This window comes from Acanthaster planci, linkage group LG06 (genome assembly GCF_054643075.1).
Source record: "Acanthaster planci isolate LZ-2023a linkage group LG06, COTS_SCS, whole genome shotgun sequence".
Taxonomy (NCBI): domain Eukaryota; kingdom Metazoa; phylum Echinodermata; class Asteroidea; order Valvatida; family Acanthasteridae; genus Acanthaster; species Acanthaster planci.
The window spans coordinates 8,284,235-8,299,692 of NC_141782.1; the positions used below are offsets into that span (position 1 = coordinate 8,284,235).

The 15,458-nt window shown below is 43.0% G+C and overlaps 1 protein-coding gene across 1 annotated transcript; it reads left to right on the forward strand.

Moving 5' to 3' along the window:
* The first annotated feature begins 671 nt into the window (after positions 1-671).
* On the forward strand, positions 672-11,312 carry mppe1 (metallophosphoesterase 1). The gene is made up of 9 exons (XM_022228227.2): positions 672-831; positions 2,554-2,797; positions 3,839-3,947; positions 4,187-4,290; positions 4,734-4,814; positions 5,547-5,751; positions 6,393-6,515; positions 8,964-9,104; positions 10,449-11,312. Exons 2-9 carry the CDS (start codon positions 2,568-2,570, stop codon positions 10,611-10,613), a joined length of 1,158 nt encoding a protein of 385 aa, XP_022083919.2. The 5' UTR covers positions 672-831; positions 2,554-2,567; the 3' UTR covers positions 10,614-11,312.
* Positions 11,313-15,458: the final 4,146 nt, after the last annotated feature.

Genomic DNA, 15,458 nt, shown 5'->3' on the forward strand with positions numbered 1-15,458 from the left:
GCGCTTTTGTTGTTTTAACTGTCCATACTGTCTGTGAAATAAAGAAAGCTTGATAAAACTCCTAAAGAAGGTGGTGTGGTTTTCATCCTTTGTCCAATGTGCCAGTAGATATTTGTAGCGTATGCCTAGATGTTTAGTAGAATGTTAAGCTAATGACAATGTACATGCCTTCACGGGTCAGAGGCTCATTACAAATATGAACGTCATTAATTTAGGGCTCAATCTAGCTTAAGCTATGTGTTGTGTTGGTTTTTGCCGCTATTGTATGCCTATACTCTACTACTCGCTTTTCTTTGTTGTTGGGAAAATGTAAGAATGATAGTTCCGAGCTTTTCTTGAACCTGCTTTTGCTGTTGATGCATAGACCTGGAGGAGAAAAAAAAATGGTTGATGGCTGCACACGTCGACGACATTGTGCTTCGCGATCCATGCACGGAGCGCCACCTAGAAACGTACAGTGTGCATGTACATTTTTTTGTACTTGACGCGCATTATACTGTGGCGCAATATCACACCAAAATGGCACCCGTGGCGATAACGCGATTCAGTGGAGAGTTGCCCATTTTGCGCGGCCCGCGGCCCTATACAATCTTTGATTGTGACAGTGTACTCCTAGGATAGGAGTACGCAGCAACTTGACGAGAGCGCCCTCTTGAGACGGTGAGTTTCCTGCACGAGCAATGAACTATAGTACTAGTACGGTGCGTCCAGTGCATGCAATGAGCGCAGGCGTTAAGAGCAGCGCTTCGGTCCTGTGTGGCTTCTAATTCTAACGAGATAGTAATCGAAGAGAAATTTGTGGGTTTTTTTCGGTATTCGCACGTTATGATGGTAAGTTTGAAATATAAATGAAAAAGTTGAGAAAAAAATGTTGTATCCTGACTCCACTTCAGCAGTTGTGTACGGGGAGTGAAGAGAATTATCTAAGTACATGTACGTTGTATTTCCCAACAACAACATCGGTAAATGTTTCTCAGTCCAGAATTCGTGTCTTTCCAGCATTTCTGTAATGACTGACTTTAAAGTTTTATTGAGATTATATATGACGATAAAAGTGGAGTCAGGATGCAACATTTTTCCGAAGTTTATGTGTGAGCTAAATATTGACAAGAATTGAGGTAACACTCACTGACAGTAGCAGAAAGGAGAAAATCGGCTCAGCCTTGACCATCACCTGATCACCATGATCACCCTGTTCATGTGGTATGAACAAATGGATGCGGATGTAACCTTGGCCTGAGCCTACCCCCAGAACTGTGGGGTTCAATGTCCACTCAGCTCCCACATTGAAGCTATTAAAAAGGAGCTCCATGCTCCCACGAACCCCTCAGAAGACGAGCCTTTTTGCCATAGGCTCTACATGACGTTTAACTGGGCATGAACAGGGATTTTGTGGTGGTTGTGTACCCATAGAAATGCTGCTCCATATCTTGTGTATCAATCGCAGCCGTTGCTTGTGGCTTGTCTTCATAAGTACACATGTGAACCGCGTGACTCTCAGGCACTGATAGGGATTGGTAAATACTTAAACCTTTTTTTGAAAATCAGCATGAGTTTGGTCGGTTTTTTTTCTTGGTTCAAAGTACGAAGGTTTGAAGCAACCTTACATGGAACTCTTGGGGGAAATCTCTACTGTATGCACACACTATGCACACAAGGCTCACCAGAAGCCTTTTGGCACATATCAGCCTTTCTCCACTGTCTTCTAGAGAAGGCACGGTTTGGGTGTGAGGCCAAGGATATGTATATGTAGGTAGTCTGGTAGACTGGCCCTTAAATCGGACTACTGTAGGTCTTGCTGAACTTGGGTGCCACAGCCTGCAATGTAAATAGATGTACATGTAGGTCTGTTGTGTGTACTTATATGCGTTTCTAATGTTGAATTTATTCACTCATGAGTCCATAGGCTTACTGCGTGTGTAGTACCGTACCTGCTTTATGGTGCATGTCATGAAACACTCCCTGTTTTAATCATCTTGTACTATCGGTGTTAACAGCAGACATGCACACCATGGTCAAACACCTAATGTTGTACGTGCAAAATTGGAAACTCAAAATGAAGAATAATATTTTATATTATAATATGAAAGGGTGTCTTTTCCCTTTTTAGGCTAGCATCACATGTGCATCACATATCGTCCTTAAAGACCTCCAGGCTGAGTGGTGAAGCATGCTGCTTCAAAATGGTGTCAGCTTGGATGGAGCATGCTAACACTGTATAAACATTGCTCTGTCTCAGAACAGATTTCAATCAGACATTGTAACTGTGAAACTTGGATCATGCTGGCTTATGAGAAGCACAGTGTGCTGGCCATTGTTAAAAGACATCGGGCTGATGAGTCCATGTTGTCCACTGATACATACCATTGAATGTTGCTCAACGAATGTGGCTCATATACTAGACTACCTCCTTATAGTCCAGTCTATGAACCGCATCTATAGAATCAAATTTGGGTGAGACCTGGTTAAGTTGAGCAACAGCTAGTGATGTTGTATATTAAGACATAAATGTAACTGGGATTGATAGTGCCATCTTGACTTCTTTGCCTGCAGTGTTTTCCCTCTTCATGATACTCCTTGGGCGTCATCTTCTCCGCCTCCTCCTTGCCGCTTTTGCACTCCTCATCTTCTGCGAGTTCTTCATCTATTATTTCATTGCCCTCCCGTGCTCATGGCCCAAGCTTCCCCCAGGTGATGGTACGGGAGAGGGGAAGATGGCTCCTCTGCGTGCCATGTTCCTGGCTGACACCCACCTGCTGGGAAGCAGGCAGGGTCACTGGTTTGATAAGCTACGCAGGTATGTGACCACTGGAAGGATAGCTGTGGGAAGGAGATCCATACGTGGACATCACTTAACACCTTATTCATAAAAACTGCAGACAGTCTCCCTATTCAACCACGTACAACTTGACCATGCATTAACAACTGATAATGTTCGCTGAGAAATGATAATGCCCACTGCATAAATCACATGCTGGCACCTGGATACAGGACAGTTTAATCAATTCTGATTGGTCAAGAGTCTGTGTGCATGCGTGCCAATTGGACAATTTGCATAAGGAATATTCCGTAAAATAGGCGGGGGTGTTCAGGAAAATGAAAGTAAAATTCTAGAACGAAATGCTGGAAATCCATCATATACTGACTTCTTTTGACTCTGACTACAAAGATATTTATGAATGAGAATAACTATGTACTTGGCCGGTCTGAAACTACAGTTGCATCCGAAATTAAGTGGACGAATTGCAATTGAGTTATTTGCGTTTCAAATCGCGTTTTGCACATCATAGACAGTTTTCCAGGGTACTGGAAAATGCAATCGCGATTTCCACTAAATCGCAACGAAAGTGCGGTTTGTAATAAACCACAATGAAATCGCGATTTCCACTTACATGTAGGGCCTAGGCCTAGGCTAATCGCAATTACATGTAGGCCTAGGCTAATTGCAATAAAATTCACCCAGTATTATTTCCAGTTCTTTTAAATCAAATTCTATCCGTTCATTGTCGTCAGCAGCGCAACCACATCATGGGAGGGATCTACAAAATGCTATCGACCAGCGGCCGTACATGTATCATTTAAGACTGGCTCTGGAGACTGAATGCTGATAATGCCCTCCCCTGTGGCTCGGGCATTAGTCGCGTCCATTCTTCTCAGCTGGTCTTAAACGCACGTTTAAGATTGGCCAAGCACATATTTGTTCTGCTATGCATAAATACTGTGAAACTGGTCTGTGAAACCCTGGTTTTAAGTAATGCTTCAATATTTTCCATTCTAAATTTGACTTTATAGGAAATGTTTGCTCTCTGATGGTTTATAAAATGGTTGTCATTTGCAGGGAATGGCAGATGCAGCGAGCATTCCAGACAGCGATGACCCTGTCCAGTCCAGAAGCCGTCTTCATTCTTGGTGATCTAACTGACGAAGGAAAATGGGCCAGTGATCAGGTGAAGATGACTGAATGGAAATGTTTGATTTGCTCTTCTTTTCAAAATCACTTCAAAAGATGGTCACTTTAAGAATGAAAAAAAAATATTTGCAGAATTATTAACTCTGGAATAAAAGTAAGAATTGTCTAAATTTTATTTAAAAGTAAAGTCTGGAAGCCTTTTCTTTTTAAGATTTCAGCCCCAAATTTCTTGTTTTGCAAGACTTAATAAGTTAAATCTATTTGCCCTCACCTCAGGAGTTTCGCGAGACAGTGGATCGCTTCAATAAAATGTTCAGAGTCTCAGAAAATGTGCAGTTCCATGTCGTTGTTGGCAACCACGACATTGGTTTCCATGAGTGGTAAGTCACTCAATTTCACCGAAGTTGTCACTGAACTAAACCAAAGTTGTTACTGAATTCAACCAAAGTTGTTACTGAATTCAACCAAATTTGTTGTGGCAGATTACACGGATATCAGTGATTAGACTTTTTTAAATTTTGTGAAAGGTGTATTTAAACAGATGTAAATTGATGACTGTACACAGTGTTATTTGTATTTTTGATGGTTAAGTGGACTGTTTGTACTGTTTAAATTCAAATTTCTACCAGGGTACATCCATTGAAATTCAACACCCATCCTAATTTAACACCTGGTTTTGCAGTGCTTTGATTGATTCAGACTGTTGATTTCTGTTTAAGAACGGATTTTAGCAGATAAAGTTGGCTGCCACACCCTAGCAACTGGAATTGATCTTGGAGTAATGCTTCTCAGATTCTTCCAATCTTTCTTCGCTTTTCACCAGGGTCACTAAGAGCAAGTTGGACCGCTTTCAGGAAACTTTTGACATTCCTCCAGTCAAAATCCTGACAATTAAAGGCAACGTGTAAGTGCAGGCAGTGTCTTTGCCCATCATTACTGTCTATAGAGTACTGAAATAAATATGTCATGTGTACAATGTGTGCAAAAGACATTGATAGGAGAACCAGCGCATGAACCAACACGCACATGTACACATACTCGATTCGTTTGCATTGCACTTACTGGTTCAAAATAACATCACACTTCGGTACTCTACAGGTCTCTCTCAAATGATGCTACTTCCTGCAGATTGCCAGGTGCATCAGTATTTTGGACTTCAAATTTTAGTGACGCACATTGGCAGCACCGAATTTTAAAGATACTTAGATCAACACGCGGGTGTATAGAACATTCGCACACTATGTACAAATGCGCCTGATGGCGTTGACTACACAGCTGTTATTTTCCTACAAAGATGGTGTCCAGTAGATCTATGTACAGTAGCGGCTGGTTACCTCCAAACTGGAATCTAGTAGAATCATTTCAAGACTCGGAATAGGAACTGTGATGCTATAATCTGCTCCTTGTAACATTTAATGCTGGTGCCCCCAAGATTCAATGCTAGACAAACACGGGTATCTCACCTCTTGATGACCCTGCATTCACCGCTCACGACACAATGCAGTTCATTTGGGAGATTGTTTTGGTCCCCTTGCCTTTCGCTTTGGGCATTTGTGCTCAAACAGTAATGGAATCTTGACACGTGGATGTTGACGTCAACTGTCAGCATTTGTTCCATTTGGTTATATATCCACAGCTTTGTCCTAGTCAACAGCATGGCCATGCATGGGGATGGATGCTTCATGTGCAGCCCGGCCATGGACAAACTTCGCTCGGCATCGGAGAAACTGAACTGTACTCGGCACGGATCACCAACTGGCAAAGTAGACGAGAGCAAGAAGACCAAAGAGAGATGCCAAAAATACAAGAAGTTGCCAAATGTCAAGCCAATACTACTTCAGGTAAGCCTTTGCTGTTACAAATTAATCCAAGGAGGGACTGTGACCGCAGTAGCACTGCACTCATGCAAGCATTCTTTTACTTAGTGCAAGTTTGTTTTTACATGTAGGTATTAAATCAAGACAGCCTGTCAATTGAAGGGGTATGTACCAGAGTTGTAGACTTGAGTCACTTGACTCGGATTTGAGTCGGTTTTGAGTCACGATTTTGTGACTTGTGACTTGACTTCTATCATTTTTTGACTTGTGACTTGACTTGGACTTGCCCAAAAAATGATTTGTATTCCATGTGAACTTGTTTTGAAAAAGCAAGGTTCTGTCTGATAACAAGAGCCATATTGTCCAGTTGCCAGTATCGTCATTACTTGTTATTCATCATGGGAAGGAGTGGGAACCATTGAACCAGTCAAGAAGACTTTTGGATGAGTTATTTGACATTCTTTTAGATGTAAGTAGATTTAAGACAAATTAGCATATTTTATCTTGTTTTTACACTTGGCTTTTACAGTCTGTCAAGAGACAAACCAGCACAAGTTGACCCCCCTTAGCTAAGCTTTTCCAAGTATTTTTGCTTACATTTTGAAATAGGTTCTCTTCTTTTTTGTTGATTTTACAGAATAAATGTCATAATTTAACTTTTGCAGCATTTCCCCTTGTACAGGCCTACTGAGGCCAAATGCACAGGGCCTGATGCCCCAACCCTCACCCAGCAACAAGAAAAGAACAAGGAAAGATATGATGTAATATCCAAGACAGCCTCTCAACAAGTGAGTAGTTTTTAGGATGATACACAAACACTATATAGTCCAACGTGATTAACATGAGCACGCTTGAGACGAGATCGCGCTTACTATGAGCATATTTCTTCAGTCCCATTCAAAATGTACACATTCCCTTGAGAGAAAACTTACTTAAAATATGAGCTGTGCTATTAGACGAGAACACAGACAAGAGGAGCACTTTTGCCTAACCCTATCTCTTCAAAAGCTTTATCCCAGTAAATTCTGATGGAGGGCGGTAGTAGTTCTCTAATTAATGCTAATCCGCTCGGTAATTTGCACTGCGGTTTTACCACCGATGACTTGGCGACTCTATTCCTTGTGCCACTAGAAAGGGCTTTATTCGAGACGACAATGGATGTCGCAATGTCGTGGCATCAAAGGAGTTTCAGTCACAGCAGGCCAGTCTGAAAGAGGTGTTTTCTAATTGAAACTGAACAATGGGTGAACCTGACTTGAAAATCGTAAATGGGACGGAAGTTTTGATACCGAGGAAAACAAGTGCACAAACGAACCCGCCGCGTTCACTGTAGCTTTTTCTGAGGGAATATAAGCAGGTGCAATTGTCACAAATGGTCATACGTCTATCATACTTACCTTGAGGTAACTATCGCACCTGCCTTCAAGAAATTCCTTAGAGATAATCTGCCTTCAAGAAATTAGCTACGGCTTCTGTGAAGATGAAGCGCAAGGGCTGTCTTTAGAGACGAAGATTGAAATCATCAAGGCTGTAGGAGCTGGCCACAAAAAGGCAGACGTTAGATGCCAATACAGGCCAGTGTCAAATATGCTTTCGACCATCCTTAAGAACAAGGCTGACATCTTAGAGAAGCTTAAAACTTCCAAGTTTAAGCCCTCACAAAAGAGATGCTGCACTGCTGCCCACAGAGACGTGGAAGAAGCTGGTTTTAGGGAGCCCGTGCAAAAAACCTACCCATCAATAGCCCCCTTCTTCGTGAAAAGGCACGAAGACACGAAACAGGGCTGTGTTGTGGCCCCTCTGCTTTTCAGCATTGTGTTCTCCGCCTTGCTCCATGGCGCCATCAAGGACTGTGACAGAGGAGTGGAGATCCGGTTTCATATCGATGGGAGTGTGTTTAACTTCCAGAGGATGAAGACCAAGACCAAGACGTTGTGGATGATGTTGCGGGATCTACTCTTCACCTGTGATTGCTCTTTGATCGCTCACACCTTAGAAGATGAGCAATTCATCGTGGATCAGTTTGCCAGGGCTTCCGTTCAATACGGAATTAACTATCAATATCAAGAAGACGGAAGTGCTTTATCAGCCACAGCCAGGAACATTGCCTTCAAGCCCTTTCATCACCATTGGCAACGAACCACTCAAAGCCCTGGATAAGTTCTGCTATTGGGGTGGGATTGTCTCACAGAATGCCAAGGTGACAATGAGATCATGGCTCACATCAGCAAAGCTAGTGCGTTCTACAGACGAGTTACACACTGACTGTGGTGCAAGTGCAGTATCAGACTCAGCACCAAGATGATAGATCAAAGTCTATCGTACAGTCGTCCTGGTCACGCTACTTCACGGCTGCGAGTCGTGGACAAGATGTCAACCCCACCCGCGTAAGATCGAACTATTTCACATGTGCTGCCTACAGAAACTGTGTAGTGTTACCTGGCAAGATTGGATTTCCAACACAGAGATCCTCAGGAGATGCAACATCACCTTCTTCATCAAGCGAATGCAATTATACTGGGCCAGCTATGTAATGCACATGGGCGATGAATGCATCCTAAAGGTGCTCTTCTTCAGTAAGCTGTGCGAAGACAACAATCCCGAGGAGGACAACATAAACGATGCAGTGATGTCCTGAAGTCAACCCTCAAGTCGTGCTGGATTAATCTGGAGAGGTTGGGAGTCAGAGGCCAAGAACCGGCCTCACTGGCATAAGATCTGCCATGAAGGCCTCGCACACTTCAAAAACAACAGGACAGCCCACTTGGGGGCATGGCGTGAAGCGCAACATGGTGCTGCCCATCATCGGCCCCCTTCATCATCAGGGTCACAAAACAACATTTATGGCTGGACTTTGCCAAGATCTGCACTGCATGCATAGGACTGGTCAGTCATTGTATACACAAACACCCACCTACATAGCAGCAGCGGGAGGAGGAGAGATTGGTTGAGGACAATGACGCAAGGAGGGAGGGGCTCTGGATGGATTTTTTTTCTTCAGTGTCTCATTTTTGTGGACAATCATAAACGATAATGAAACATTATACATGACATACATTGTTTACAATGCTATTGGTGTGCTTACTTTAGTTATTTTTTATCATTTCCACATTTTTTACATTCTGAGAGTGGGTTTCTTTTTTTGACCTCCCCGATCCACACCTGTGACTTTATGCCTCGTAACTGACTCACAGTGACTGAATTACAGCAAAGATGAACCTTTCTGTTTACTGCAGCTGCTGTCCTGGATTCAGCCACGTATGATTCTCAGTGGCCACGCCCACCATGGCTGCTATGTCATGCATCCTGGTGGGGTGCCCGAGCTCTCAGTCCCTTCATTCAGTTGGCGTAATCGCAACAATCCAAGCCTGATCATGGTAGGTAGTGACCTTGGCATGTAGTTTTTTTAAGTAAGGTCATTCAAGAACAAGGCATGTCAAATTAGTCCATGTTGGGTCCCACTGATAGGGCAGACCTCACACGCATCTCACTGGCCTCAGACTCTTCCGTTTTTTAGCGTACGCTGTAAACTGGCTCATTCAAACCTGTGTTTGGGTTTTCAAATTTTCTAGCACCAGTGGATAGCATGATTTTTGAAAAAAATGGAGACATATTGGCTAACTTCTGAAAAGTAAGCGAAACGCCACCAACACCGACTCTGACACAGATTGTGTTGACTGGCATGAACTGGTTAGTGCAAAGAAGAAGATGGATCTTTTCTTTTAGTTGTCACAGTTGGGCCTTTTAATTTACTCACAAGAGTCCGTAAACTGAATCATCAACTTATGACAGAGGAGGAAAGATGAAGTCTAACCATGATAGAATCAACACTCTACAGAGTATGAACTTACGTTGACAATGTCAGACAGTCGGACAGTTTCAAACGATGCTAACTGTTCTCATATTGAATCCTATTTAGTAGAGCCAAGTCTAATGAAAGTGGCACATATCAATATCTCCCGTGCAATACACGTTTTGGTTTTAGTGAAACACAGTTTTTGTATCCATTTTTCCGGCAAGTCCAGTCTGGTCTTTTAAAAATGGATGTGTCGCCACGACTCATTAGCATCTAATGAATATTGTTTTTTTTTATGTATTACCGTGGAGAGGAAATACCACAGTACGTGTGCTTTAGGTGTGCACAGCACGCGTAGCCGCGGACGACAGCAAGAACTTGAAGAATGCTCTCATTCTTCGAAATCTCAAATAATTTCAATCCCGGTTCTTTTGTAGAGTTTCTAATACTGTACATCCACCAATGACGCACGATTTCGGCATTATTGTAAATCACGAAGAAAGGAGCGCACTCTCGACTGAAAATAGACAATGCTGGCACAGTAGACCTGGCACACAGATTGATACCCATTACGCGGTGCACGCACATGTAGCTCCATGTTCATGTACATGTACGTTTGTAGCAGAACCAGTTGTGCCATGGATACCAGTTTCAATGTTTTCTCCAGTTTTACATCATACATACTTCGTTTCTTAAAAGTGCCACCAGCGGTCAGATTGTGGAAATTTTTCACATCGTTCAAAAGTTTCGGCAAACTTACAAAGAATACAGATGCAATACAGACTTGATTTGGTAATGAATATATGATTTATTACACAGTAAAAACAATAATAGTTTAGTTTCAAAACGTTAAAAACCATTGGGGTTGGTCTTTGAATAAACAAATAAATGAGTATTTTTGAAAGTATTTTTTTTTTCTGTACAGGCCACAATTTCTAAAGACCATTTTGAATACAGCAAGTGCTTCATACCACAAGAGACATCAGTCATCACCATCTACGTGTTCTTTACAACGCTCATACTGATCTGGTTTGTTGTATCCATTTTGCAGAACTGGGGAAGGAATTTTAAGAAAAACAGACAGGTTTAGGGAATCATGAAAAAAGAAAAGCCACATTAAACCTTCTTGTGCTGCGATTCAATAATGGAAACCTTAATTTTTTTTACTGTTTGATAACAAACACATTATAAATGAGTAGCATGGCATTTATGATCAAAGTGGTGTCATGATTTGTGTAAGCTTGTATACTCTAATCAAATTGAAAGTATACTTTGCGATTTTAAATGGGAGCAAATGAAAATGCATACTCACTTCCGAATGGTCACTGTAAAAGACAGATTTTAAGCAAATAAGAATGCACATTTGTTGTAATTGGCAAGGAATACGTCAATCCGAAATCCCAGTCACATCTTTGTAACTTCTTTAATGAGAGAGACATAATGCACGTTCATTAATTTGAAGGATGCAAAACAAAGTCCAATGCGTGTTACTGCGAAAATGAAACCAGGTTTTAAGTCATTTTCAGAATAAATTGACATTGTATTTTACAAATTAGATCATGCATTTTCCGAAATTGGCTGGGCAAACCTATATTGTAGTCGTACATGCAAGATTTTACTCCTGTAAAGACAAGGCAGATGAATGGTCAGACAATATTGAGCATCGCATTGGAAATTGTCACCGAAGACACCATCCCCCACTGAACGTTTGTTGTGTGCACAAATCACTTATCTGTGCATTCAGTGAATAGTAATAAACTTATCAAATGGTATCAGCCATGTGCATGTGTATGAGGTGGTTGACAGGCTATCTATCTGGATAACTGTACATGGGTAGTATTTCTTTAGTGCAGGTCATCAGGCTTAGCCGTTGTTGAGGGTGTACATCTGTGCTACCAAAGCAGCTGGGTACCTGATTGAAAAAAAACACACAGTAGTTGAATTTCAAATTTGATACCAATATGCAGATACTTCATGAGCATCTGTGTGATAATACAAACACTTCAGTGCCTGGGCAGTGTGTAAGGTAAGCTCAATACACTATATGCTACTTTACTATTTTACTTTGTAAAATGTTACGAACGTATTTCCTTATTTGATTTTTCTGTGGTGGTCTGGTTTTCACACTAAAGATTCTCCACAAATTAGCGTTCAAAAGCTTTCTTTTTCATTGTCCCCTAAATTACAAATGTGTAAACTTGGTTGAGGATACGTGGTTAATTTGATCATCTTGATTTAGTTCCTATGATGATCAGGTACCTGTTTCTTATGCGCAACCCTTTCGTCATCTGACGCTTCGTTGTCTTGCAAACCTTGTACGTAGTGGCCATTTCTAAGAGGTTAGCCTTCTTGTACAGCAATGTACATGATTTCACCTTTCGTGCAATTGTTTTTAGGCTGTGCCTGATTCAGCTGGCTAGTCGGAAATGTAAAATTTCGAAGAAATTATGATTCTTGAAATGAGTATAATTACTTCTGCCTCTGTTATAGGACATTTCCTTGAACCCCCACTCATCCTGCTTAAAGATAAAAACACCTCTGTCACGTGTCCACATCTGGGTCCATTCACTGTCCTTTCCACACATGCGCACCAGTGCTTCTTTCAGCATCTGAAAACATGCCAAGGGAGAAAAGTCTATGTATAGAGGCCGGGACGGAGGGTGGTAGTGAGGCAGAAGTAAGTAAACTCATTTCAAGAATCATAACTTCTTCGAAATTTTACATTCTTTCTCATTGATATACTTACTTCTGCCTCCGTGTTACTAATAGGACAGATTCCCAAAGCAGTATAGAGGAGGAGGGAGGCAGCCTCTCTAAATTGACTGCTCCTCCTGCCCACAAGGAGGTGGGCAGGAGTATACAAAACAAAAAGAGGAAAACCTGAACCATAGTACAAAGACAACGCTAAAAAGATATAGTTCTCACCGGCTCCTTCTAATCCTGATGAAGCAAAACTGCTCTGCCAAAATGGCCCTCAGCTCGTTTCCACAGGTCAAGACCACAGTGTCGTGCAAAGGTCAACGAACTTCTCCAGTCTGCCGCTTTCATGACATCTTAAATAGAGGCTCCCATGAACATTGCCCAGGATGTGGCCATGGCACGGGTAAAATGAGCATGGACTTAGTTTGCCAAAGAGATGCCAGTAAGTTGGTAGCTTTCCTCAATTGTCTTTACCAACCAACCTGAGACGGTACGCTTGGACACAGGGTACCCTCGTTGCTTGCCACCAAAAGCAACAAACAGGTGCTGCTCCCCAACAGCCACCAGGGAGGATGTCGACTGACATAAATGGATAAAGCCCTTTTAACGCAAAGGCCTAAATTGGCATCTCCAAATTCTGCAAGGAAAATATCCTGGCCCAAATGGAGTGGAGTGGCAGTCTTAAAGAGGAAACCAGGAACAAAACGAACCCTTAAACCCACCAGCCTCAAAACGCAGGTAAGGGGCTTCACGACCCATAGCCTGAAACTCGGAACATCGGTTCGCTGATGCGATAGCCATCAGGAAAACAGTCTTAAGGGTACAATACTGCAAAGATGTCTCTGCTAAGGGTTCAAAAGGCACCTGCTGTAGAGCCAGTAAAACCACATCCAAATTCCATGCAGGAAGTAACACCCGAGAAGGGGGATTCTTGTTAAAGGCTCCTTTCAGAAACCTGCAAATAGTTTCATGCTGACCAGTAGGCCTTCCACAAAGACCATTATGGAACTTTGAGATGGAGGACCAGAAAACACCTAGCGTCCGGTAAGCTAATCCTTTCTCAAGCAAAGACTGCAGGAAGGTGCATATTTCCCCTACAGATGCTGAACATGGATCTGTATCTCGTGAAGCACACCAATCTTGAAACACTGACCACTGCCTATTATACATCTCTTTAGTGGATGAGTGGACGTCACTCTGGATTGTGTCAGTAACCTCTTCTGAAAGGCCTGCCTGGCAGAGGAGTCTGCGCTCAGTTTCCATGCCGTGAGACAGTACTATTCCTGTCTTGGGTGGCATACCCTGCCCTCCCACTGTTGCAGAAGATCGGGACGAGCTGGAAGCTGAATGGGAACATCCACTAGGAGGTCTAACATTCTCGGCTACCATGAGCACCAAGGCCAATTCGGGGCTGTGAGGATCACCACACATTTGTAATGCTCTATGTGATCCAGAACCAAATGAATCAGTGCGATTGAGGGAAAAGCTTATGCTGTCAACCTGTCCCAATTCAGAGTTAAGGCATCCTCATGAAATGCCTCACTGCACGGGTCCCACGAGCAAAACACCAGGAGCTGTCTGTTACTGGCTGTTGCAAAAAGGTCGATCACTGGCTCGCCCATTTTCTGGAAAAGAGACTTCACAACCGAACGAGACAGGCTCCACTTGGAATTCATCAACGTCTGCCTGAACAGCATGTCGGCTAGGTTGTTTTGGGATCATTGAATGTGCACTGCAGACAAGACGATCTGATTCTGCACACACCATAGCCAAAGTCTCCAAACTGCCATACAAAGGCTGGGAGATCTCGTTCCCCCCTGGTTGTTTATGTATGACACCACTGTGGAATTGTCTGACTTTATTAGCACCTGTTTGCCCTTCAGAAGGTGGCAAAAGTGGTGACAGGCTTTCATCACTGACATTAACTCCTTCATGTTGATGTGCTAGAATTGGACTTCGATTTTCGACCACAGGCCCTGGACAGACGGACTCTCCACGTGGGCTCCCCAACCATAGTCGCTCGAATCTGTCTGGGGCAACCTCCCTCATGGGGACCCCCTGCAACAAATTCTTATGTGCCCTCCACCACTGCAGGTGATGAAGAAGATGGTCGTTGATTGGAATCAAAGCCTCCAGATTCCTCGAGGCCGGGTGCCAAAAATGGAGCAGGTACAACTGAACTGGCCTCATGTGAAGCCTGGCAAGCAAACTTCTTCTATACAGGCTGCCATCATCCCAATGAGCCGCAAGAACTCCTGAGCTGCAGCCTGACGCCGATCCATAAAATGATTTACAAACTGTAACAACTCTTCCTTCCTCTCTGGGGAAGACAAACTACATTCAGATTGGTCTTGAAGTGACCGCGCATATATATAAGATTCTGGCTGGGAGTCAAACTGGACTTCCCCTTGTTGATAAAAAACCCACAACTTTCTAACAGAACAAGCATTTTGTTGACTCCTTCTTGAGCTAGAACTTTGCTCGGAGCCCTTATCAAAAAATCGTCTAAATACTGAAACACATGGGTCCCATTCATTCTCGCTCTGGCCACAACATTTGGATCCTTCCAAATCAAGGTCAGCCCCATGAAGTGAGCCAACCCCCACTTGACTAACCGAATCTTGATACATCTTCTTGTGCAGCCCTACGACCACGCTTAAAATTGCCAGTGGAAGAAACCTGAGACACAGAGTCCTCAAACAGTTCCATCAGGCCTTGGGTGAAGTAACAATGAATCAACACCGTCATCACGCAAAAGGTTGCTGTCAAACGTCTTCCAAAGTCTTTGAGACTTTGCTGGAACTACGCCCTGTCAACAAACTGTCCCATAGGGGCATTAGTGGGGCTGCATTGAGCCCTTTGCGATGACAAAGCCGCAGCCTTATCTGCCAATCTTTGTTTTTTCTTTTCCTTAGCCTCATTAACAAAAGAAGACCATAATTCGGAGGACAAACTGCCCATCTTCAGACACAGATCGCAGGTGTGCCCACTAGGACCAAAACGGCATTTAAAGCATAGTGAGTGTGGGTCATCCACCCCCAGAACCCTATGACATGTTCCGTTGGAACACAGTTTTGCCATTACGGTAGAACGTGGGCTGTCAGCCATATTTTCCCACTCAGTACTCCCCACAAGAGATCCGCAGATGGGCTAAAATTTTGCCTTAAGCTGCCACCTACAGCAATAGAGCAAACTACACTACTTAAAAAGACCTACACCTGAATGATTTTCACAG

Excerpts from the sequence above, each read along its gene's own strand:
- mppe1 (XM_022228227.2), top strand. The coding sequence starts at position 2,568 with ATGATACTCCTTGGGCGTCATCTTCTCCGCCTCCTCCTTGCCGCTTTT. Across the intron at positions 2,798-3,838 it reads TGGTTTGATAAGCTACGCAG|GGAATGGCAGATGCAGCGAG; the intron begins GTATGTGACCAC and ends TGTCATTTGCAG. Across the intron at positions 4,815-5,546 it reads CTGACAATTAAAGGCAACGT|CTTTGTCCTAGTCAACAGCA; the intron begins GTAAGTGCAGGC and ends ATATATCCACAG.